Source organism: Pelophylax lessonae, assembly GCF_965119305.1.
Source record: "Pelophylax lessonae genome assembly, chromosome: 9".
In the NCBI taxonomy this organism is placed as follows: Eukaryota; Metazoa; Chordata; class Amphibia; order Anura; family Ranidae; genus Pelophylax; species Pelophylax lessonae.
In genome coordinates this window covers 65,651,497-65,678,898 of record NC_138776.1, presented here as the reverse complement: position 1 = coordinate 65,678,898, position 27,402 = coordinate 65,651,497, and the positions used below count along the sequence as shown (strand labels likewise).

At 41.7% G+C, this 27,402-nt stretch overlaps 1 protein-coding gene across 1 annotated transcript in view; it reads right to left on the bottom strand.

The window, feature by feature from the left end:
- The window catches only part of DOCK1 (dedicator of cytokinesis 1), a 696,032-nt gene that overhangs the window by 71,650 nt on the left and 596,980 nt on the right, over window positions 1–27,402 (bottom strand). Inside the window, exons 39-40 of the mRNA XM_082266717.1 lie at window positions 6,684–6,773; window positions 2,061–2,165 (exon numbers count right to left, since the gene is read on the bottom strand). Of these exons, the coding sequence (XP_082122843.1) occupies window positions 2,061–2,165; window positions 6,684–6,773 (195 nt within the window). The remainder of the gene's footprint in view (window positions 1–2,060; window positions 2,166–6,683; window positions 6,774–27,402) is intronic.

Genomic DNA, 27,402 nt, shown 5'->3' with positions numbered 1-27,402 from the left:
TCACTTAAACCTTAACATAACATCCTAGTTCCTAAACTTATATCACTTGGCCTCTAAGAGCCGGTTCACACTGCCACGACTTGTCAGACGACCTGGTCGCCTCACAAGTAGCGCTCCATTCTGTGCAACGGAACCGTTCTAATCAGGGCGACTCTAGTCGCTCCGACTTAGAAAAAGGTTCCTGCACTACTTGGGGGCGAAGTCGGAGCGACTTGCATTGACTTCTATTAGAGAAGTAGTTTGCAAGCCGCGATGAAGTCGTGCTGCACGGGCGACTTCAAAGTCGGGGCGACTTTAAGTCGCCCCGGTGTGAACTGGCTCTTAAACTCAAACTAATATTACTTACGCCCTGAAAGTCTCATCTCAGCCAATGTCCTTGTGGCAATATTGTTAAGATAAATACCGTAAACTGTCATGAAATAAAACACTGTACTATGAACTACTAGTGCAATTAATTAGTGCATAATTCAAAGACATTTTGGCACCAACATGCAAAAACTCTAAACTGATGTTGCTGAAAGACATGTACTACGAAATCTACATGCCAAAAAACAGTAGTTATAACTGGAGTTGCCTTAAAAAAGCAAATTCAGAGAATGAGTTCAACCACATTATGAATGTCTGATGATTTCCAGGAAATATGGCACTAGGGTAAATCAAACTCCGAACAATCCATCTTAACTTGTATTCAATGTAATCCACTCCTTATGTGTTGGTGGGTCTGCTTCTTGAAGCATGTAAAATTCCATCGCTTGACATGTCACCAATCAGATTCAATGATCCAAAACAGATCTGAACCTCACCAATTTCTAAGCACTGACACTTTAGATACATCAAGCTCTCTGTAGCTGAATGACAGCAATGAACATGTAGTGGGTGTTTTTGTGACACACCTCCCCTCCATTGCAAACTGGCAAGTCAAATAGGTTCATCAGATTAGCAGCAAAAGGGTAAAAGGTAAACTGCATAAAAATAGTGTTCCTTCTTTCATCTATTTGGAATGCTGGAGGGAGTGTTCCTTTAAGAAAGGAAGAAAGAGGTTTTTTTTTTTTTTTTTAATCTGGCAATCTAAATACTGTGCTAATACAAACAGCCAGCAGACACAAACATGCCTTGCCCATGTGACCTTTATTTAATGTTTGCAGCTCAATATTAGTGGCAATCCTGGTAGAAATAAAACAGGGTATTAACGTATTTAATAAGATTGCCAGCAGGCAATGGATTCCTACTTTTGCTGACCTACTTCTGTACAAATTTTAACTTATTGCAGCTTTCGTACACACTATAAAAAAAAAACCCATCCAGTGAGTTATATAAGGTGAATTCATCAAACATAAATGCACAAAAAGTAAATTATTGACAAGGGTGCCAAAGACAAATTGAAAGCAGGAGGCTAGGGAAGCTTAATTTAAAATAAAACTCTTTGTCAGCAATGCATTACAGAGGCAATCCAACATTACCACTCCTCGGTAATGTACGGTAGTGACAAAACGACCCCTTGCGCAATGATTTGTGAAACATTCTAAATGCGTTGCGGCACACACACACGCAGACCCGTTGGATTGTGAAGGAAAATCTGGCCTCGATAAATAAAGATGTCCTAAATGCAATTCCCAGCTGGCATCATTCACTCCTCTAACACACACGTTAGATGTCTAAGCTGCAGAATTGCTTGTTGGGCCTACAGATTGAATTTCTATGCAGACCAGATAGCTGGTGGCAGGGTGCTGCCTGACATTACAGAGATACCTGACCATTCTCTGCCATTTCACAAATGGATTCATAGTACAATGGAATGAAAAAAAAAAAAAAGCTGATCCTTTTAATGGATTACCGAGACACGCTCTCTTCAAAGGACCACTAAATATAAAAATAAACATGTGTCTTACATGAAAAGGCTTTTAAAAGAAACATTTTGGGATAATTATGGTCATAGTCGACCAGAAATTTCCTGCTTTCCCTTGAAGACTGACTGCCGTGCTCTGAACCCAAAATCATCTATTTAATCTCAACTCTGCTTGGCCGTTGATTCCGGTTACTTTTTATTTTTTTTTACTTACCCTAAGAAATGTTGGAAATCCCTGTCCATAATATCCAACTGCAAAGTAATCAGGCTTTGGTCGAATGACTTTCACAATGTTTTCAAAGAACTGTGCTTGCTTTTTCTGGAGAGGGAAGAAAAATGAAAGTTGGAGAAGCCATTGTGAAGATTAATAATAACATTGTGTAAAGGCAGTTGTTGCTAGAAGAATCTATGTTATGAGAACAGTCTATGAACGGCTATAATTCAAATAACATACTGCTCAGTTGTCTGGCGGCCTTTCTAAAGGTACAATATAAGCGTTTGTTTGCAAAACAGGCCCCTCCTGAATCTCTATCCAAGATCTAGGGGTGCAACTGGAAGCAGAACTGATGATAGATATGAAAGATATCCATCAAAGGGACCTTGTCAGGTTAAAAAACATGTATGTAAAAGGTCCCTGCAATAGAAGAGCAATTATGCTCAGCTATCTGTACCTCTTTACTGCCCCTCTGAACAGAGATCTGTGGTGGATCACTTTTCATAAAGCGGTACAGCTGCAGCTGCCAGGCATTCAGGAATCCATACTGTCATCTCCTAATCTGGATGTTTCTTTTTTTTTGCAATTGTAACTGAGTTAAGCATTTGCTCTGCATGGCAAACACAAAGGGTCATGCACTTGACATAGACACCATTAATAGAATGCCTTGCATTTTTCTCAATAAATGTAATACATTCTCTGATTGAACAAGATGGAGATCACAACATCACCGCCCCACCTTGTCTAAAGAGAGAATAATTTGCTGCGCCAGCAACCCCCTATGTTCACTATGCAGCATGGCAGCCACTCGGCACAATACCTGGAAGACTGTGGGAATCACTGTTGTACTGGTGACTTCTACAGTGGTTCTCTGCTTCCACTGGGATCCCACAGATATGGCACATTAATATTTACACTGGTCCAAGCTGGACCAATGTACCTACTGTCATATGTGGAAGCCCATGATCACCAATCAGCCATACTGGTAAAGCAAACAAAAATAGCTTCCTGTCAGTAAAAATAAACTGTCTATAACCCTGGTCTCATCAAGACAGTATGGTGGCACACCATCGATATACTAGTCCCATGCCAGGGTTTAGGGTTACTGTCTGTTTAGGGTTCCGCAGGGGTTCAGCAAAAGGCACCTCAGTTACAGGAGAGTCCACACTTGCTTACAGGTGTGAACTGCACTCTGCAACACAGATACCTGCTGGCTGTTTCTTGTTCTTTTTCTGGCCTTTGCTGCAGTTGGGTAAACCCCTTTGGGACTAAAGTCACCATAATTAGGACTTGAAGGTTTTTCCCACCAAATTCTGGGCTGCAGATGGGGATTTATTAGAAATCAGTCCTCTCCTCTCCAAGTGGTGACCCTAGAACCTATGTACTAAAATGTCTCCTGGACTCTCTCTTAAAATATTATTAAATAACCATTATGCAAGGAGAGTTTCTATATGCCTCAAATGGTCAACCACACTACTATATAGTGCATAAAAAAAGCTTTATTACAAATAGATGTATTTCACAAAAAATAAAAAGAGGTCCATCATGACCAATAACTTGCATATCCTCAAGTCATAACATCAACCAAATTCATCAGAGATTATGAAAGACTAAAAACAAGGTCAATGTGCATGGGTCGACATTTCACCTTGGGTGTTTTCATGTTCATATAAGGCAAGACTCTGCCTTCAAATGTTCCCTCAATGCAAGTCCTAGAACACTGAGATCACCATATCATTTAAACCCCCACCAGCCTGTGAGGAGGAGAACATTCAACGCCAAAGCAACACCAATAGCTTTTAAAAAATATCACTCCCCAACTTAAATATTCAGATCCCATTTGTGTATACTCTCACGTGTGGGTATGTGTCTGAAAATGGCTGCCAAACACTGGTGGGGGGCTTGAATGGCGTGGTGTTCTCCCTGTTCCGGGATTTACATTGAAGGAACATTTTATATGTACATGAAAACACCAATGTCAAAAGGTCCAGAGAAAGCAGGTAATCCCATGAAACACGCCGACCCTTGCACATCGACCTTTTCTTTAGTCTTCTTTAGTCATCTCTGATGAAATTGTTTATGACCTCTGGATATGCAAGTTATAGGAAAATAGTTTTTAAATTATTTGTCATGGTGGACATATTTTTTATCATTGTGAAATAAATATATTTTTACTAAAGCTTTTTTAAGCTATATAGTAGTGTGGTTGACCAGTTGAGGCATATAGAAAGTCTTATTGCAAAATGGTTAAAGTGAAACTTCACTCTCCAAATCAACATTGAACACTTTTTATCCTCATTCTGCTAGCATTAGAAAGTAGATAGGAAAGTGGCTCATATTTACTGGTTTTAAACTTTTTTTTTTTTTTTTTAATTTCTTCAGTTACTTCCGGTTTCTTGCCTAGGCAAATTATGTCATACATCCCATGAGTCTTCAGGAGGGTTGACAACTGGGTTAAATTTCAAATTAACTCAGGAGTCTTCAGGAGGGGAAGGGAGGAGGAGGCATTTTCTCAGCCATGCACACTCTCCTGCCTGCCTGCTTGAGATAAGGACAGATGGGTTCCAGGAAACAAATGCTACATGAATCATTCACCTTTACTCAAGATGGCCTGCCATGGCCAGAAATGCTAGGGGGTTCTTTTTCAAAGTGATTTCTCAGCAAAAAAAAAAGCAGGGAGACATGAATGGATGGGTGAGTTTGCTTTGAATATTAAAATGAATTAGTGTTTTTGGTATGTGGGGCTCAGATGCAGTGAAGATCCGCTTTAATAATACTCTAATGAAGGGACGAAGCCTCTTGTGGTAAAATACTATAATACTCCATTCTTATAAATCAGGGGTCTTCAAACTATGGCCCTCCAGTTGTTCGGGAACTACAATTCCCGTTATGCCTAGTCATGTCTGTGAATGTCAGAGTTTTACAATGGCTCAGGGGATGTGTAGTTCTACAACAGCTGGAGGGCCGTAGTTTGAGGATCCCTGTTATAAATGATTTCTTGATGAACTCTTAAAGGGACCACAACCCAAACGGCAGGGAAATATACCTGCCGTCCAGAACATAATGTATCTCCGGCGACCTGTACACTATGCAAAAAAAAACTCAGCTTTAGAATTATTGCCAACATTCTTGATATATCTGGCACTAAATAGAACTCTGCCTGAGTTCTCCCCTGCTACATAACAGAATACCTCCCCCTATCTTATGGAGATAGGGAAAGAGGTAGGTGTTTAGTAGTTCAAAAGAGGATGACCCAAAAAGAGCAGTAATGCATAAGGCATCAAGTGAACTACTAGAAGGCAATGATGTGGCAATTTGTTTCGTTTTTTTGGTAGGAGAATAGTGATAATAATAGCAAATTTTAAAGTTCAATCCTTGAGTAAAATGTGTGTGATGTATAAATCACAGACTATATATTTATTACAATTGCTGTGAAAGCAGGGGTTATGGTTGGGGGTTAAGTTGTTTTCATTAGAAATTAACATGTCCAGATACACACACTAAAGTGTATATGCATATTCTGAACACTCAGTAAATCACAAGGCCTCTGTAGCTATATGCAATGTGGAGAAATTCAATGTCAAAGTTAAAGTAGAAGGTCACCCAAAACCTAACTAACTCTAAACCTACTCACATCCACATTCTAAAACGAATCTATCTAGTCCTGTAAAGAAGAAATTGCAATACATACCTTTTCTGAAGCCGATCTGGTCCAGTCTTCAGCGGTGGATGCCGTGTGCAGGCGATGACAAAGTGGCTGTGAAATGCCTGGGAAGTGACATCACCCATAGAGGTACTATGGGACTTCTGTTGTTGGCTGCCTTTCCTGCACACTCCCGCACATTGAAGTCACCTATGACAGCTCAGCGTAGGACCGGACCTGAGCGGCTGCAAAACATGTATGTATAGCAATTTCTTCTTTACAGGGCTAGATAGATTAGGTTTATAATGCGGCTGTGAGTAGGTTTAGAGTTAGATGGGTTGGGTGAACTTCTACTTAACAGAGGAACAAAAATGCCTTTTTCTTATCACTTTCAACTGCACCCGGATCTTGCCAGCCTGCAAGTCTGACACAACAGATGTGCGCAAGCTGTTAGAAAATGAGTGAAACCCTTTGTTGTGATCTTAGAGAATGAACTTCTTCACATTACAAGCATCTAGAGAGATTAGGGTAGACTTGTTTAAAATTCTCTTACTGTTTGGTAAGACTTTAATGTCTATAGTCTGGGCACAGGTGCACTTTAATGTAAGCTAGGATGTATAACGGAGGTACCAGCAACTCAAAGGGGTATACAGTTACAGTCTTTTTGTATAACTACTCCGTATTTCACAGAGCAGATCTACTTTTGAAATAAGAAGTGGACCAATATTATCATGTGACCTGATTTTAGCAAATGATTTACCTAAATAATTTATTTTTATGTTTTTAATGTATTTACCAGTAGCTTATTTCAATGCCTTTTGTCCACCTCAAAGTGGTTTGCTGCATATACCGTAACAATGGCCTTTGCAAGATCTGTCATATCACAATTTAAATAAAATTTTTCAAGGAAAATTACTACAATATAATTTCACAATACCAGCAGCACACCTATGGCCATCAATGTCAGAAACAAAACTCACCAGCAGTTCACTCAGCTGTTCATAGTCAAACATCTCATTCTCATATTGCTCAGCCAGCTCTTTGCCGAGGGTGATAGCTTCCTCCCACATCTGTTCAGACAATATATATTACAAAGGAAAAAGTCATGTATAAAACCAAAATCAAGAACATTTTTTTATTCTTACATTTTCATAAGGAATGCAAACTAATTGAAACTCGGCACGGTTTTCCCACAGACTGTTCTAAGAGTGGTGTGCAAAGATTTTGTCTGAGAGTATCTCAATTTATATTGGGGGAAAGAATTGAGTAAAGCAAATGTGAGCTTGTTTCTCACTACATTGCATTTACTACTATATGGTACTTATGCCAGAAACTGCACTGTGCAAATCCAGCACTTGAAAGTCCATGTCTTAGAGGCTCAGGTCACACATTCCACCCTTCTAGTCTACCACCCACCTTGCAAAAAAAACAATAAAAAAACAAAACTATACACACATAGCTTTTCTCCAGGTGTCTTTGGTTTGGTCCACTGATCCTCTGGCAATGGGAGGATGCTAAATGTGACAAAATGGCACCACACAATGATGTGGTGCCCCTCTACACAGCACTCATTAGTAAGTTCCAGATGGAGTTGTAGAGCCTTGACACGCTGGGCTCACAGAAGTGGGTTCAATGACACTGGGAATCATTCAGCCTGGAAGAGGAGTGCCACCACAACACTGTATCAGTGAGTTTGTTGGGGGACAGCTCTGGAGATCAGGTGAATATAGCAGAGAGGTTTTTTTAGTTTTTGTTTTTTTAGCCATGGAATTTTTCTGTTTCTTTTTGCCAAAGCTGGACTTGGGATTTAAAGTTGACCTGTCATGAGGGAATTTTGCTGACCTTAGAGAAACCTCAGAATGCTGTAACCCACTCATCAACTAAGGAGTTATAGGAGCCCCATGTGAGTTTTGGGTATACCCCCTCTTTTAATGTTCAGTAGAAAACTGCATTCAGGTCTGGACCTTTGAACAGGCTTTTTTCTGACATTTGTTGTTTAAAAAAAAAAATCTGTATTTTTTTCTAGACAATTACTTATAACCCCTAAACATTATTTTTTTTTTTATCGGAGACCCTAGAGCAGGGATATGCAAACTGTGGCCCTCCAGCTGTTGCAAAACTGCAAGTCCCATAAGGCCTGTGCCTATGGGTGTCATGCTTGTGGCTGTCAGACTCTTACTATGCCTCATAGAACTTGTAGTTCTGCAACATCTGGAGGGCCCCAGTTTGCATATCCCTGCCCTAGAGAATAAAATGGCGGTCATTGCAATATTTTATGTCACACTGTATTTGCGCAACGGTCTTTCAAACACAATTTTTTTTTTTTTTTGTGAAAAATACACTTTAATGAATTAAATTAAAAAAAAAAACCAAAAAAAAAAAAACGTAAAGATAGCCCAATTGTTTGGTATAATTTGAAAAATGATGTTACGCCGAGTAAATAGGTACCCAACATGTCATGCTTTAAAATTGCGCATGCTCGTGGAGTGGCAATAAACTACGGTACTTAAAAATCTTCATAGGCTGCACTTTAAAAAAATGTTACAGGCTAAGTGCTTAGAGTTACAGAGGAGGTCCTGTGCTAGAACTATTGCTCTTGCTCCAAAAATCGCGGCGATACCTCATGTGTGTGATATGAACACCGTTTACATATGCGGGCGCAACGGAGGGATAGGTTGCGTTACATTTTTTTTCTTAGTTAGTTTACTTTTTATTTTTACACTGTCCCTTTATTTTTTTTATCACTTTTACTCCTATTACAAGGAATGTAAACATCATTTGTAATAGAAATAAGCATGACAGGTCCCCTTTATTTAGCCTTAAAAGCAAAAGAAAGAAAAAATACAATTTTCGGACACTGTGATTTAAGAAGAACAAAAAAAAAAAAAAAAAAAAAAAGGACGGTAAGCTCGTAAATGACCTGGAAGCGTCAGGAGGGGGGCGCCTCTCCCGCTGCCTTATTAAAAGTAATCCCGTGGCGAATCCGCCACTGGAATCCCTTTTATCTGAAAGATGGCTGCATAATGGAAAAAACTATACTGGGGTTATGGCAGCTAGCTCCGGTATTTAACGTCAAAATCATGACGTACATTCCCAGTTAGGAGGTTGGCAAGTGGTTAAAAGATCGAGAATGTGAGTGATACACCCTTGAGAAAAGGTATTGTTGGGAGGGAGTCCCCATTAAAGATTTAAAACTAGAGGCTTAAGACTCTGTTGCTCAGGTGCTGCTAGAGCATGGGGATGTGAGGGCTACAAGGAAGGGGGCATTTCACAATACCCTACCACCACCACTATTCACAGTTCTATAAATCAGAAGAAAGATGAACTAGGATGCTTTAGAGTGGAACTTCACCCAAAAGGGGAAGTTACGCTCTTCTCCATCCCCCCCCACTCCCCCCAAGTGGGAGTGGGAGGTACCCACTCCCACTTCCTTTCGGATCGCCTAGGCCAGGGATTCCCAAACTAAGGCCCTCCAGTTGTTCAGGAACTACAATTTCCATCATGCCTAGTCATGTATGTGAATGTCAGAGTTTTAAAATGCCTCATGGGATGTTTAGTTCTGCAACAGCTGCAGGGCCGTAGTTTAGGAATCCCTGGCCTAGGCTATTTGACTGGAAGTTCTCCTTCCCCACTCCCTGCCCGCAGCCTTCTGGGACACATCACTCTTCCCAGAAGGCTGTGGGACCATTCACAAAGCCTAGTGCGGCTCAAGCATGCACAGTAAACAGCCGACTGTGAAGCCACAAGGAGTCGCAGTCGGCTGCCCACAGTTAACATGCTGGTTCCAGGGACCCCGAAAACTGGTGAAAAACTGGCTCAGGTGAGGACAGAGCTGGATTCCTGGACAGGTGAGTTTCTGTTTTTTTGTAGTTGCTGACTTTAAATTTTTCCCAAACTGACTGCAAAACCGCTTTAAAGCTAACGCAGAAAATAGCAGTCACAAGACAGACTAAAGAGAATTTGAACTCCCCTGGGATTATAAAATGGTAAGAATATATGTATTGGGTATAACTGCGTATTTAGTTGTTTCCCTGAAATTTCACTTTAAATAAGACCATGTCAGTTAAAAAGAAAATCTGTTTTAGTACTGCTTGCCAAGAAAACTAAGTGATATAGCAAGACGGAGTACGTGGGAGAAGACAGAGACAAAAGGCCACGAAGACTACATATCATTTCAAGGAAATTTCAACAGATATATCAATCTTTACATTTACTTTTCAGGTGGATGTAATGTAATGAGAACAGTCAAAATGTCAAGTCACCGAAGTAACCTGGCTGCTTTGCAAAGAGTTGTAAATTCTCTTTTATTGCCGCAGGGGATTGTAGCCATCAATCATTCATTTCATGTAATGTTGTGTGGCACTCACGCTATCTGTGTAAGCATGATCAGAGACCCAGAGGATTCCAATATTTTCTACAGCAGACAAATGTCATGTCCAATCCTGGGAGATTTAAACAGGCAACATTAACTGTGGTGTTCCTGCTTGTGGCAGACACCTCCTTTAAACTCCAGACAACAAGTCAAATGGCTAATGGAAAAAAGCAAACACTCTAAGTGCACTAAAGTTAAAAATCTACAGGCTACATGCAAGGTGAAGGAGCATAGTTTTTTTTTTATTTTTGGAAAGATCATAAATGTGCATAAAAAAAAAAAATTGAGGTGTTTGTAATCGTTCGACTTTGTTCAGGATAAGGGGTTTCCAGAATAATAAATTGCTAATAAAAGCATTTTAATTGTTGGGTAGGCTAAGCAATTGTTTCCTTGATCTCTTGCTTTCAGAGGTCCTATGGCAGGACTGCTGCCTCTTGCTAGTCACTCTGGTCTAAGCTCTTAAGTACCTTGCCTGTTATGCTTCCTGTGGTGGTACAGCAATAGCATGAATAATTTCTTTCTTAAAGATTTGCTGTGCATAATCTGAAGAGAAGAGATGGGAACCCCAAGCAAATAAAATCTCATGTGTGGGATTAGGTGTTCCTAGAATATTAGGTAATAATTAAAGGAGTTAGCATAGCGAGCAGACTTGTGTACCAAAGGAATTAAACAATGAAAGAAAAAATATTTCTCATTCTCATTGTAGTGTGCCTTTAAAGGGAAACTATAATGTGGTAGGTAATGTGGCATTACACAAGTTTTCAAAATAGAGAGCCCAGCAGAGCATGTTTTATGTAAGACATTCTGTCTCTAATTGATTCTGTGTGAGCCATACGTTGTCACTGCTCTCAATCATTTGAATGTGTGTACATTTTAGCTTAAACTATTGAGCTCTGTAATTTTTTTTTTTTTTTTAAAGGGTGAGAAAATTTTTCCACAAAGTCCCCTTACCTTTTGCCTCAGATCCTAAGTAGGTCTAGTACCCCATCCCCCCACAACCAAGTTGCTAGATTTCCCTTAGATTTGACAGCAGCCCACAATTATTTATGTCCCTTCACAGCTACTTGATCCAACATCCCACTAAGACATCCAATGAAAATACAACTATTCATACACATCTCATATCTACTTGCCAAAAAAAAAGTTACTGGTCTTTTTCAATCTTGACCATAAAAAAGAAAAGCTAAATAAAATACCTGTACATTCCCTTTAAGAAAATAGCGTAAAATAATAAAATGGCTCTGAAATTATGTGAATAAAAAAAAAATTACTAAGCTGGCTGGTAATTTCTCTCCATTGAAGAATGCCTTGATAGACCTGCTTGATGTCATTATGAAATATTACGCAGATGAAATCTCGCTCTATAACATAATACAGAGTTCTTTATCAAGCGAAGGGCTTCTGTCATAAACCTTTCCAATAACTAAACTAAATAACTAAAGTGATAACCATGAGCCAGAACTCTGGGTCAGAATCCTTAACAGGTTTTAACTACAAACTCTTTTAAAGAGCACCAATAATCTAAAGTATGGCCAATGCTGCCACTATATACTACCAGAGTTCCATGTAGCCCAGCAAGGTCCACTTCGAGAGCTGCATAAGCCAGGATTTAATTACTCACATCCACCTTTCCATTTCGATAAAGAGGTAAAGCAGACTTTTGTACAGGGCCCAACAATAGAAAATACAAATATTTATTGTCTCAGCTTTTAGAATGAGACAATAAATGTCTTTAGATTGAGACTTGCATAGACACTTAAGAGTTTATTGATAAGTGGAATTCCAGAAACCAATGCGATTCCTATAAACAAAGGTTAGTTACCGAGAGTTCCAGTTGGAGTTATCCCGAGGTTAACAAACAAAAAGGTGTCTAAGAGTCCCCAAAACAGATAAAAGGTAAAATGTAGAATAAAGATTGGGATCGTTCGTAGGCCTGAACTTAGGAGGATTACAGCTAGAGGGGAATGTCCGGCAGCAGCATAATCAGCAAATAAATTGGTTGAAGCCGAGAGGTTCACATCTCATAGCGAAGAACTGGGTTGGAGTTTCGCCATGGGATGTTTAGAGATATAGACAGTATCAAAATTTTGTGGAGACCCTTCCAAAACCCCTTTGTGCTTTTTGTGAGCTCGGCCCATGGGAAAGACTTGTGGACCGGGGGGAGGGGGGTGGACAAGTAGGTAGGGGATTTCTAGTATACAGTGGGTACGGAAAGTATTCAGACCCCCTTAAATTTTTCACTCTTTGTTATATTGCAGCCATTTGCTAAAATCATTTAAGTTCATTCTTCTTCCTCATGAATGTACACATAGCACCCCATACTGACAGAAAAACACAGAATTGTTGACATTGTTGCAGATTTATTAAAAAAGAAAAACTGAAATATCACATGGTCCTAAGTATTCAGACCCTTTGCTCAGTATTTAGTAGAAGCCCCCTTTTGATCTAATACAGCCAGGAGTCTTTTTGGGAAAGATGCAACAAGTCTTTCACACCTGGATTTGGGGATCCTCTGCCATTCCTCCTTGCAGATCCTCTCCAGTTCTGTCAGGTTGGATGGTAAACGTTGGTGGACAGCCATTTTTAGGTCTCTCCAGAGATGCTCAATTGGGTTTAAGTCAGGGCTCTGGCTGGGCCATTCAAGAACAGTCACAGAGTTGTTGTGAAGGCACTCCTTCGTTATTTTAGCTGTGTGCTTAGGGTCATTGTCTTGTTGGAAGGTAAACCTTCGGCCCAGTCTGAGGTCCAGAGCACTCTGGAGAAGGTTTTTGTCCAGGATATCCCTGTACTTGGCCGCATTCATCTTTCCCTCGATTGCAACCAGTCGTCCTGTCCCTGCAGCTGAAAAACACCCCCACAGCATGATGCTGCCACCACCATGTTTCACTGTTGGGACTGTATTGGAAAGGTGATGAGCAGTGCCTGGTTTTCTCCACACATACCGCTTAGAATTAAGGCCAAAAAGTTCTATTTTGGTCTCATCAGACTAGAGAATCTTATTTCTCACCATCTTGGAGTCCTTCAGGTGTTTTTTAGCAAACTCCATGCAGGCTTTCATGTGTCTTACACTGAAGAGAGGCTTCCGTCGGGCCACTCTGCCATAAAGCCACGACTGGTGGAGGGCTGCAGTGATGGTTGACTTTCTACAACTTTCTCCCATCTCCTGACTGCATCTCTGGAGCTCAGCCACAGTGATCTTTGGGTTCTTCTTTACCTCTCTCACCAAGGCTCTTCTCCCCCGATAGCTCAGTTTGGCCAGACGGCCAGCTCTAGGAAGGATTCTGGTCGTCCCAAACGTCTTCCATTTGAGGATTATGGAGGCCACTGTGCTCTTAGGAACCTTAAGTGCAGCAGAAATCTTTTTGTAACCTTGGCCAGATCTGTGCCTTGCCACAAATCTGTCTCTGAGCTCTTCAGGCAGTTCCTTTGACCTCATAATTCTCATTTGCTCTGACATGCATTGTGATCTGGAAGGTCTTCTATAGACAGGTGTGTGGCTTTCCTAATCAAGTCCAATCAGTATAATCAAACACAGCTGTACTCAAATGAAGGTGTAGAACCATCTCAAGGATGATCAGAAGAAATGGAAAGCACCTGAGTTAAAATATATGAGTGTCACAGCAAAGGGTCTGAATACTTAGGACCATGTGATATTTCAGTTTTTCTTTTTTAATAAATCTGCAACAATGTCAACAATTCTGTGTTTTTCTGTCAGTATGGGGGTGCTATGTGTACATTCATGAGGAAGAAGAATGAACTTAAATGATTTTAGCAAATGGCTGCAATATAACAAAGAGTGAAAAATTTAAGGGGGTCTGAATACTTTCCGTACCCACTGTATATAGGATGTTGATTTCCCCAATAGATTCGGGTCCAGTAGCCCTTCTGGAGAGCTGGCAGCACAAATTAAACCAATCTTTACCAGAAGAATTAAAATGTAAGGATATAGATTTTGTTCATTCCACCTCAATGGACACGAGAATAAAAGAAATGATTTATAAACTACTAACAAAGTGGTACTATGTTCCATCAAAATTACACAAGATCGATTCAGATTTATCACCTTTATGTTGGAGCGATTGTGGGAGTGAGGGAACTCACGCTCATATATGGTTGTGTTGTCCTTTGATTCAGCCATATTGGAAAGAAGTAAAGAACTAAATTAGGAAGATAAGTAATGTGGAAAATAGGCAAGACCCTTGGCAATGCCTGTTCCATGCGACAGGCAAATCAAGGAAAAAATATAAAGGAGCTATTATCCCATTTTTGTTAAATGCAGCGAAAGCACTAATTCCAAAATATTGGAAATTAAAGAAAATTACCAACATTGCAGGATTGGTTTAGGGAAGTGGATAGAACTAGGTTTATGGAAGAATTAATACTTTTGCAAAATTATTCTGGACTAAGATTTCATAGAACCTGGAGAAGTTGGCTTGAGTTTAAACAGACCTCAATCTCTTTGAGCTATATGGGCAATTAGAGCACTTCCTAAGATGTGAGGGGTGGTGGGGCAAAAGGAACCCCCCCCGACGGGATAATAAGATAAATAAAAACTGTGGGACTAAATGATGTCTCTATCCCCCGTTCCCCTCCCCCTCCTCTCTCCTTTTTTCTCCTCCCCCCCCCTTTTTTTTTTTCAGTGTGACGGTGGTTTTAAAATTTGGGTAGGGAACACATTAAACACTGTGGAGATCCATCCTTTAATAAATAAATAAATAAGTCGCAATTATTAGGTATTTAGGGGTTTTATGGTTAATTAGATTTTTGATAGGTGGATCCAGGGAGTTTCCTATGGGGGCCCCCAGTTCTTTTCCAACACTAGTAAATATTGTTCCCCTAACCCTTTCCCCTCCCTTTTTTTTTTTATTTGCACAAGGAATAGAGTAGTGTAAATGTGGTCTAGTATTTGGGTAGGGAATATGACAAATAGGGTGGAACCAGTGGATGGCCTGAGTAGGTATCTCGGGGCTCACCCCTTAACTAATCAATAAATAAACTATTTCTCCCCTCCCCCCTTTTTTTTGTGTGTGCTCAGTGGTTGAGGATTTAGGAGGAGGGTAAAGGGCAATTTTGAGTCTTGATAGGTGTATCTGGGAAGGGGGGGTTCCCAAGTAGTGGACCCCCCTGTCTCTCCCTTCTTATATTAATAAATATTGTTTTCACATTTTCTTTTTTCCCCTCCCCTACCCGACACTTCTCCCTCTTAAACCCCCACTTTTTTTTTGAGAGAGAGAACTGTGGAAGCATAGATGTATTGAGGGATTTTCAATATGTTCTATAGTAATTTATATATATTCTGGGAATGCCATATCTATATGTATGTGTAATTTTGATTGTTGTGTAATGTTTTCTTTTGAATTAAAGTAAAATTATTAAAAATATTTAAAAACAAAAGTGAAGAGCTGAAAGGTGAAGGAAAGAGAAGAAGAGAGGAAAAGGGGTGTAAAGAAAGGGGGAGGTGGGAAAGAGGGAAGGTAGCTCAGGAGGAAGGTGTGAAGGGTAAAGAGGGAGGTCACTGGGAGGAGGGAGGAAGGAGGTATGGGTCTGGTTTCTATGGGTAAACAAAGATACAAGATAGGATAGAAGAGGTTTATGTGGAGATTGGAATCTAAATTGAGTTTTAAGGTCATCCGACAAATGCAGGGAATGGCAAGTGACCGGGTTCCTTACTGTCTTGCAGTCACTAGGGTGAAGCCACAGTAGGTTGGCCCCGGAGAGGGGGGTCACACTCCGCAGATTCCAATGCTACAAAGAGAGGAGTTTCGTGGAAGGCGTGATATTTTGGTAACTGGGCCATATGGGTTGCCTGGTGGTATTTGGTGAATTGTGGGAGACCAGGGCCACTCTGCAATTTTGGTAAGTACATGGTTAATCTCATCACCTGAGATCTAGTTTTGCCCCAGACGTAGGCAAGAACTCTATGTTGTAATATTTGGAGGAAGTGAGAGGGCACTTGAAGCTGTAACACCCTAAATAGGGTAATAAACACGTCCGGGGCGTGACCATGTGATCTCTGAGATTGAACGCAGGACAGAACGGTATCACCCGGGAATCTCCTCTGCTTGCAGGGGATAGATACCAAACTGTCAAGTGGATTCTACTAAGTGGAAATTGCATGTTATCCTGCTTTTAAACGTGAGTTGTTTTTTAACTACACTGTGTTTAATAAATATTTAAAAACTGAATTATGCTATGTGATGTCATTTATACCCTAACATGAGCATGACCGTATAATGATTGGAGGTGGAGAAGATCATCCTCGGGAATGTAGGAGACGACCCGACCTAGAAGAAAATGTAGTCAATGTGTGAAAAGGCTTTATGGGGATGCGAATAATAAAGTGTACTGTCGTCTAGCAGGGTTAATTTCGATCCACAAGTCAGGAAAGGAGTGATGATGCAGCAATTGTTGAAAAGTTAGTTTGCTTGGGCTCACGGAGGCTGGAAACAGTGATCTGTCCAGGAAAGGATAAATAATTTGGTTAGAGTCAACACAAACCAACAAGGTGCTTTGTTTGTGTGTGTGTCTATAACTTGGAAAAGGTGTGAGAGAAAATAAGAGGGATTACGATTGGGGGCATAGTAGGACACCACTATGACCTCAACATTGAGGAGAAGGCCCAACAGAATGATGTATCTACCTTCAGGGTCCTTAATCTCTTCCCGGAGTGCAAAGGAGGTAGAACGTTGGAATGCCACCAGCGCTCCCCTTTGTTTAGTGTTGGCTGAGGCTGTAAATATTTGTGGGGAGGCAGTGCCAACAGATTTGGGGGAGAATTGGTTCGTAAAGTGCGTTTCCTGGAGGAAAACTAAATGTTCTTTGGCTGAAGCAAACAATCAGAAGTCCTTGACCCGTTTATGGGGGGAATTCAAGCCTTGAACATTAAGTGTGAGGATGTTTAGGGCAGCCATGGTGTGAGAGAGGCCTGTCATGAAATCCGAGACCAGATTAAGTCCTCTCCCCCTGGTGAGGATGGGAGATGAAGGGAAAAGGGGTAAGAAACCAGGAGAGAGAACTTGGAGAGAAAAAGGAAAGGGAGAGCATTAGTGCTGGTAGAGGGAGAAAAGGGAGGGGGTGAAAAGATCAGGAAGGGGAGTGTGAAACCTGTCTGGGCAGGTCGAAAATACCTGAACAGAGGGAGCTATTTAGTCTATTTAGGCTCGCCCAGGCAAGATATAAGCGGTGTTGACCCATCAGATTATGAGCAACCACCACAGATCTATGTGTGGGATTGTTTCAGGACCTCAAAAGCTGGCAGTTACTCAGTGGTATCCAATGTACCTTGACAATGTTCTGAGGGTAGTGAGGGCCAACTCAGCAGATGTGCAGTATCGCAAACCCTTTAGAGCACTGCCAAAATCACCCCGGGGTCAATTTGGCACATGAGTTCTCAGAGAAGAATTAAATAAGGAGGGGATGGGGGAGAGGGGAGGGAAAAGGAAGTGGTTAGTTCCAAGCTAAGGTTTGCATTGACAAAATTAGGGAAAGGGCAGGATGTTGGGCGAAGGTTAGAATATGGTACTCAGTGATCATGGGTTCCTTAATGATTTACAAACAAATAAGCAAAAAAGTGGAACATATATATATATAAAAAAAAAAAGGAACAGAACAATGGAGGGTAAACATGAGACCTAGTGGCAGTTCTTATTGGAGACGATAAGCGCATTCAATCCGCATGGGATTGTCTCTGATACCCAACAACAGGCAACTAAAGGCCTAACAGAGTGGTATCTGAGAAAAGGTGGAGCCCATGGAGGGTGCAACCAAACCCCTATGGGTAAATGAAGAACCTAGGCGTGAGAGATTACCGTCAGTCCATTGAATTCGGTTGAGCTTGGGATGGGGAGAAAAATCTTCTACGCTTGGTTGATCTAGAACATGGGGTGGAGGCTTTCTGTGGTGAGCGTGAGGCTGAGCGATGTCGATGGCTCTGAACGACCGGAGATGATGGAGGAGAGCTAGACACAGATCTGGAAGAGGGGAGTGAAGCTCTTCAGGTGCCTTGATAGGTAAAATGGAGGGAGAAGGGTGTAGTAGGTGATATGGTGTTGCTGTAGAACTTGTAGATGTGGCTTGAGGGCTCTCCCTTTAGAGATGGTCATCTGGGGGAGGTCAACAAATAACTGATAATCATGGCCTTGAAATGAAAGGGACTCTAGTTGATGTGCAGCATGGAAGAGTTTCTCCTTTGTGTGGAAAAAATGCATTTTGCCGACTATGTCCCGTGGAGGCCTATCAGGTTTGCGTGGAGCAAGGGCTCTATGCACCCGGTCAATTTCAAGGCACTTAAAGAGGAAGTAAACCCTCCTCTGACACTTTTACCTATAGGTAAGCCTATGATTAGGGATTCACCGAAATGAAATTCTTGGCCGAAGCCGAATAATAATGAAATGCTTGGCCGAAGGCCGAATACCGAACGCGGTGTTTCACATTTTTTCCATTTATTTTGCCAATTTTTTCACCATTACAATAATTAAATGGTAAAAATTTGCTTTTTACTATTTTGTGTTGCTTTTCAGATAAATAAATCAAATAACTCTCTCTTGTCCTCTCATGTCTCTCTCTCTCTCTCTCTTGTCCTCTCATGTCTCTCTTGTCCTCTCATGTCTCTCTTGTCCTCTCATGTCTCTCTTGTCCTCTCATGTCTCTCTCTCTCTTGTCCTCTCACTCTCTCTCTTGTCCTCTCACTCTCTCTCTTGTCCTCTCACTCTCTCTCTTGTCCTCTCACTCTCTCTCTTGTCCTCTCGTGTCTCTCTCTCTTATCCTCACGTGTCTCTGTCCTCTCATGTCTCTCCTTACCTCCCTCCCTCCCATCTGCAGAGTCGATGTTTGCTGTATGGCTCCTGTGCCCTGTCACAGGCGGAGGCGGAGTACATTTGGTATCACTCCGCCTGTGACAGACCCCGGCGCTAAGCGGCTATACACGAAGCATCCGCTCTGCTTCCTGTAGTGCCTCCAGCTATGTTTACAGTGATGCTCGGGGATGGCGGGTCGCCGGTGGAGGACCCGCAATCTGGGCTTACCGACCCACCATCCGCGTCATTAAAAACGTCATTGTTCGGCACAAATTTATTCGGCCTTTTTACTTATTCGGCCGAACACCGAAAGTGCTTTTTTTGCTATTTTCGGCCGAATAATTTCGGTTGCCGAACATTCGGTGCATCCCTACCTATGATAAGGCTTACCTATAGGTACTGTAAATATCTCCTAAACATGCACCGTTTAGGAGATATTTACCTTACATGCAGCCAGTGATATCACTGGCGCATGCGCTCTGAAGAAACGGCCACTGGTGCCGTTCCTTCAGAGTCCCTTGCCGTGACCGTCGGCTCCCGCGAGTGACGTCACCGCGGCTCCGACCAATCAGATGACTGAATGCCGCGATCCCGAAAGACGTGCGACTGGACATGTCGCCCGTCATACAGGTAAGCGGGCGGCATGGCAGGGGCTTGTTCTAAGGTATTTCATAATGAGCTAGTATGCGGTGCTCGCGGATGTTCCTGGACTTGGTCTTGTGCCGAGAACCACCAGTGACCATGCCTGCAGTGTCCGGGTCTTGTACGAGGCTGAGCAGGATGGCTGTGACTCACAATGTGGCCTGGCAGTGGAGTTATGTGGCTCTCCCCGGAATGGAGCTTTAGACGTACATAGCCGACTAGGAGGATCTCGCGCATGTGCCTCCCAAGACATGCATTTTTTAAGCAAATACACATTTTAGTGATTATTGTAATGTTCAGGTTAAAACCTGAAAGAAATTCTACCCTACTTTTGTATTATATGATCTTAAAGTTCCATATGTTTTGATTTTAAATTACTTTTCACGTTTAAATGCTTTAAAATACTTTTCTCCTTTAGTGTAACGATAAGTCTGTCCTCACAGTTCAGTTCTTAGCTCCAGTTTACTCTGAAGCTTATACTTATGCTGTCATGCTTGTGCTTAACCAGCTGTGCAGAATGGCAGCTGTCCCGAGAGCATGGGTCGGCTAAAACCCTTATTCCCTATGTCTGGGCCAGACTGCCCAACTAACTTTGAATTAAGTGGGCATGGTAGGGTAAATAAAGACAGGCGGTGTTTCCCATGTACAGTAACATACAGTTTAAAGTAAGTTTGGGAAAAGCTGTATTTACTTGCTTATCCAACATTATTTACTAACAGTTTTTCAGTACAGTCACTCAGCCTCCCCTTTCAATAACTTCCAAGATAAAATTTCAGCAACATGTACAGTTTACATATAGTTTACATCAGGCCTGACTGCAGCAAGAGAAGGCAAGTATGTCTTGCACCCCCTGTTGCAGCTATTTTAGGGAGGAGGGGGGAGTCTTGCTTTCTATTAGGGTGTTAAAAGATTACAAAGAATGCTGGGGGGGGGGGGGGGGCGGTGGGGGTTATCCATGACATTGATTGAGTTAGCTTTTGAAAGCTGGAAATTCCAATAGGTAAATTTCATCAAAGTAGCATGTAATACAGCCCACAGGTAAAAATCCATAATGAACCGGCCCTTTAAGAGATCGGCAAAGGCAAGCAGTCGGCAACAGTGTCCATAGTCCTTTGCAGACATTTTGAAGCAAGAAAATCTCACCGGTCCACTAACCCTTTTCCACCCACAATGTACAGTATATAGGAAAATGCCTTATGCTGAAGATATGTTTTTAAACATCCACAAGCATAACTAACAGCCTCCATCTGGTCATGAAAGTGTTAAAGATTGAGCCCTTTCTCATGAAGGAGCAGAAAGCAATGAAAATGAAAAGAGAAGAAAAGCTGGGTTTAGGTGGTGTGCATGGAGCATGAAGAAGAAAGAGACATATTTCTATTTTTTCTTAAACTGATTAGCTACCGTCCTGTGTATGGTCTGCTTTATACACTGATAACTAAGCAGGGATGATTTCCAACAGAGAGGAACTAAGTGACAGAATATAAAGGTCTTCAGGCTTTTGACAACAGTAAAATGTGAAGTTCGCCCTCTGTTCCCAGTTGTTCCTTACATAAGAAAAGGTCAGCCATGGAAGCTGCTGGAAGCTGCAGCTGTCGTGAACAGCAAAGAGACATAACACACTTTTCATATTAGCAATTTCTAGAGGAAATCCCCCTAAATCACTTCAGAAATGGGTACATTTTAGTACCCAGAATTTATTTTACAAGTATTATCCTTTAAACCAGTACCACATTTTTTTAAAATACAGCTTAAAGGGATATTTTACTCTAAAAAAATGCCTCCACCTGGCCACCATCATGGCCGCTTCCAGTGGGGTTGTTAGGCTAGAACTCACTACAAAAAATAAAAAAATCCAAGCAACTCTTATATAAGGGCTCATGTACACAGGACAGTTGAAAACATTTTCTGAACGCTGACAGCTGGAAACCAAGAAGAGAGAGCAGCAGCAGGGAGAGCAATGTGCTTGTAGACAGCTGTCTTTTTTTTTGTGTTTTCACTATGGATCCTATCATGAGCATGTGTGAGGAAATGCTCCTGATGTTGCTGTTGCTGAGACTCTGAAGACATAGAAATTTGTGTGAGAGGACCAGAGTTCATCCCTACTGGACTCATCCATTGACACAGGCAACAGCATGTGGTGAAATTTGTGTTTTTCAACATTTTTATATGTTCAAAAATGATCAGAAATGTTTTTCCCTTATAAACGCGATTACATGCGGTTACAAGCATTTGGCGTTTTAAATGCTAGTTAACTACAGCCCTGAACATGATTTTTCTGATTTAAAATGTAGCCCTACTCCAAAGGGAGCGGCTGAGTGTGGGTCCCCCTGGGATATTTATTTGAGAACTTGGATGGGAGAAGGGAGAAGTGGGATACTCCAACAACTGAACTATGCACAATTAGGAAGGGACACTGAATAATGCTACTTGGCGTTTTGTTAGCGCTCCTCTGACGCTGATTAACGCTGACTGATGCTGGTCTCCGCAAGGCCAGATACTGGAACTTCACCTCTGACTGTAGGAAAAGTCCCTTTAAGCTCCCCAAGACACTCCTTCCTGAGGTAGCTAACTTTAGAGTGAACTGTATTTCTAAACACTTCAGGACCCTTCCTGGCACCCCCTTTTACTCCCCCAACTTCAGGGTTTAACTACTAGGGCACCCCCTTTCACTGTGCACTCCTGGTTAGCTGGCTCATGGATCCCCTTTGACCCCTCTGGAGTGGTCCCCTCTCTCAGGCAGACCCCTGGGCAGTTCTTGACTACTCACGATACTTTTTCCTGAAAAACTCTGCTCAGCAGCTCCACTTGGTCAGCAACTCCGGATCCCTTACAGCTCAGCTCAACCTCTGGTCTCTGCCCGGACCACCTTCACACTTTACAGAAGGAGAGAGCCATCCCCTCCTTCTGGGACTGATGCTCCCGCCAAAAGACACTCTGTCACATGCTCCCCACAGATTTATTTCCAATCCCAGGGTGCATTGCGGCAGACCCCGCCCACTGGGACAGTCCTAAACCCTGGTGTGCTATTGGCTACGTTTCTTCCACTGCCCAACAAGATACCTCATTGGATACAGTGGGGAGACTCCCCAGACTCAACAGAGCACACCTGGGGGCATGTGACAGATGCTAAAAGATTAGGCCCTCCTGATCAGCAGACAGGGCCACAACTATACTTTTCCTAGCACCTATCAAGTAGGGTGCTCCAAAAATAAAAAGGCCTGTAACCTCAACTTTAAACTACTATAAACAAGTGAATGTATATGTACACATAAGATAACAGAGGAGAGTTCATTGGCTGCTGAAAAAAATGCCCAACTACTCCTAAACCTCAGTTTAGCAGCTGTAGTGTACATGCACCCTCCCTCATAGATTGTAAGCTCTAACGAGCAGGGCCCTCTGATTCCTTTTGTACCAAATTGTATTGTAACTGTAATGTCTGCCTTCCTTTTGTTAAGTGCTGTGCAAACTGTTGGCGATATATAAATCCTGAATAATAATAATAATGAGACCTTACTAGTAGCATCAAATGCACAGTTGTACACCCCCTGAAAGAGCTTAGTGGCAAAGCTTCAAGTACTTTACTATCAATACACAGGTGGAAGGGTTTTCTAGTTTTCTAGTTTCCAGGTAAAATTCAGCTATCACGAGATATGGTGGCAACCATTGCTAATGACGCCTTCTAAATGATTGCTGTCTGGCAGGTAAGCATACCATAATCATGAAGATGAATCATTTAATTAGGAGCAATGGAGTGTGATTCATCGGGTGATTCGCCCTTTGAATATTTTTTTAGATATTTACTCAAGTGCTCTACAATCACATTCACCCTATTTGCAAAAGAATAAATGTTCAGTCACATTTGCAAGCCCTTTATGGTACTGGAACTGCGTATGACCATGTCTATCCTGTTGCAAAACACCTTATAGGGAAAAAAACCTATTACTGCCCATAACCTTTAATAACCAATAGGGAGTATCTACAGACAAAAATGGCCATGCCAATGGCACTGTATATATTTTAATTTAAAATAAAAATCATCTATGCGCCTTCTTTCCAAATTGATATACAGCTGTCACATGACCCAGCTCTTTCCCAGCCTGTCTGCCAGGAAACTTAAGCAGGAGAAAAAAAAAGCCTCTTGAGTAAAAATAAATATTAAAAATAAATGGTTTTAAATTGTCATACAAATAAATGTATATTTGAAATTAATTCTATTATTTTTGGCAATAACATGGTGTGGGCAGATTTTTGCCAACCACAGATAGGTCTCACCTCTCCAGCTTCTGTCTAGAATAAATGGAACAACCGGGGAGGTGAAACCTCCATCAATCACCATGTAACATTCCATCCCCATTGTGTTTAGCTGGTTAGTGGACAAGGAGCAGGAGGGAGGGAGTGGGCTGTCATTTACCACTATGTATATACCCACATGTGTGACTCTAAAGTCACATGGGCAGCGCAGATGTGATCAGGGAAAAAACGCTCAACATAGAAACTTTGTGAAAAATGATGCACTAGCTGCCAACACTGGTTTGCAGAAACCCCAGCTTCAGTGGGGACAAGGGCAGCATGGAGAAACAGTGAAAAGCAGAATCAACAGTTTTTTTTTTTTTTTTTTTGCAGAATACAGAAAACAAATCCCATATTGACTGCATGAGTATGGTCAGGATGTAATACACTTTTTTTTTTTTCAATGTGGGTTTACCGACACTACGGGTATCGCTACCTATATCTGAATAAATCTGTACTTTAAGGCAGACTACAGACTTGGACAGTTAGGAGGGACTTTTTAACGATAGAATTGCATTTTCTGTTTTATTTGAAACTGTTTCTCTTGATGGGGCCACACAAGCACTTGTTGTGTTTTGACTCAAATTATATACCAAATTACTTTTATTTCATAATACAATATTTTGGTGATTTCTTAAGAGACTGCATAAAAATAAAGAAAAACAAAACAACTGCTATACGACAAATGTTAAAACCCTCCAAATCAGATTACTTACTTTTAATTGAAGGTGAGTAAAATGCCTACACAAAGTTCGATTTCTTTGCAGCTTCACTGCAATATCATGAACAGTGTGTGGGCGCGATTAGTAAACAGGGTTCTATGAGGATAAACTGATAGCAATCACTAAGGCACAAAGAAAAAAAAAAAAAACGGAATTACCAGTTTATTACCAACAGACGACGACTGATAGTGGAATAAGTGATTAAACTATGATGTACACCTTATCATTTAAAAATGTATAAAAATCTATGAACTTGCTTATATTTTGGGAGTTATTTACCCTTGTCCTAAAAGGATTGTTTGTGCATATGGGTTTCTAATTTGCCATAGTTTATAGTGGAGATAGCACATGCTTTGCCTCTTTATGAGTTCTTCTATATTTCATTTGATTTTGTGCCCTTTTCATGTACGTGTCACAGAGTTTCTGGTTCCTAGGCAACGGATTCCCCTATCAGGATGAGGTAGCGTATGCCTTAGAGCTAGAAAAGAGCGATTCCAGGCAACAAGTGAAAGTATTTACAGAGCTACCAATGCTATGCAGTTAACACTGCAACTATGCTAAAGTACCGTGATCTAAGTCAGTGTAATGCTCTATAGAATACGCTCACACAGCTCCATCAAACCAGGAGCCGAGGCGATCCAAGGCAGTATCTCTGACAGAGGTGGAAGATCCGGCGGAGGTCAACTGTATCCGGTGGCACTCAGCTGCATCCAGTTGCACTCGGCTTGGCTCAGGAGGGACAGCTTGTGTGGAGCACAGAGGCGCTCGGAGATGCCAGGAGGAACTCGGCCGCACTGGGAGGGACTCGGCGGCGCCTGGCTGCCCCAGTGAGCTGAAGGGCTGAAGCCTAAAGGAGCACCAGCACCTAAAGAATTGGGCAACTTCTAAGCCCTGAGGAAAATCAGGCAAACAAAGGCAAATAAAAGAAGAATGTCCAAGGAGAATAACAGGAGGAAAAAGGACACAACAGGAAAAGGACTCCAATAAAGGGCTGTGCACTGACCAGAGAATACAGTCAAGGACTAAGGTGGTAAAGAGGAAAGAAAAATAAAATCCACCCCCAAATGTAGCATCAGTTGCGGTAAGTGATCTCTCATTTTTTTTCCTTTTTTTTGGAAATGATGACCTGTCACCTCATGAACTGAACTTCCGCTCGTACTTGCACCCACACTGGTTGCATCATAATTTATAAAAAACAGTGCAAGACAGCTGTTAAAGAGATAAAAAAGGAAAACACACGGAAGTGAAGCAGAGATAGAGAAGGTTTCAAGATGAGGGGTAAATCTGGGAGAGGGGGCAGAATGGTAAAACCACCCAGAGTCTGGGGACTATAATGAAATATAGGTCACAGGATGGGAACTCGAAAAGGCTGACTTTGGAAAGTCAATTGGGGGCTCGTGGGAAACAAAGATCAAGAAACAATGAGAGCATACAAGAAAAGACTCAAGTGGAGAAAAATACCCCTAATCAGTCAAAAACAGATCTAGATACGGAAAGGGACTCCGAGGCCCATTTGCCTGCAAAATCGGACATAGCGAGCATGTTTGTTAAATTAGAACTATCTTTGAAGACAGACATGGCAGCGCTACATAGTGACCTTAGTCAGCTATTGATAATAGTGGAGGACACAGAAAAGAGACTAGATACCCACTTCCAAATGATGAAGGAAATAAAAAGAGATAAATAGCTTACAAATTGAACAAAGGAATATGGAGTATGGAGTATAAAGTGGAAGACCAAGAAAACTGAGATAGAAGGAAAAACCTGCAGATTAGAGGTCTACCGGAGACATCACAAGAGGAAGATCTAGCAGAAACTATGAGAAAATTACTTAACCCACTCTTAGGCAATCAATAGATGATTTAAAAATAGAGAGAGAGTCCAAAAGGTTAGAAAAACCCAGAATATTGCAAAAGACATACCAAGGGACATAATAGTAAGATTTCATAACTATGCAGAAAAAGCGTAAATTTGAGGGACTATGCGGAAAGTAGCACCATTAAAATATGAAAAATTAAATTTGCAGATCTTCGTGGACCTATAGTGCAGAACAGACAGGAGAAGGATTTTAAAACCACTCCTGAACCAAATGCGTGAACATAACATCCAATATATTTGGGGATTTCCAGCATGCTTGGTGGCAGGAAGAATAGACGCTCAGCAAAACTGAGATTTCCAGAGGAGCTTATTCCATAGAGGCAGAGGGGGAGAGGGGGTGGGGCAGAGGGGGAGAGGAAAGAGTGGGTGGGGCAGAGGGGGAGAGGGAAGAGTGGGTGGGGCAGAGGGGGAGAGGAAAGAGTGGGTGGGGCAGAGGGGGAGAGGAAAGAGGGGTGGGGCAGAGGGGGAGAGGAAAGAGTGGGTGGGGCAGAGGGGGAGAGGAAAGAGGGGTGGGGCAGAGGGAGGGGAAGGGGGGACATTTTTTTGTCACAAGCATAAGCGCCGCACTAGTAGCAATGCGCTCTCTTATTCACCAAACCTCTCCCCAACATCCTAAGATTATGAAGCATATTGAGCGTGGTAGTTCAAAGAAAAAGGAAAGTGGATGGAAGGATGAGGAGGAGAGAAGAAGAGTTGAAGGAGAGAGAATATGTCAACAAATAATACATATAACGAGGATAAAACACCCTAACAAAGACATAAGGTCCTCAGGGAAATTAAACAAAAAATGATATCATTGTATCATTTTTTTACAGGAAACACATATAACACATGATACAAATGTAAGACTATATTCAAAAGATCACTTGATTTGGTACTACGGAGACTCCACAACTAAACGAGCAAAGGGAGTGGCAATAGGATTTGCAAAAGACGTAAAATTCTCTCTGGAGGGGAGAATAGTGGACCCGGAAGGGCGATATATGTTCTTACGGGGGAA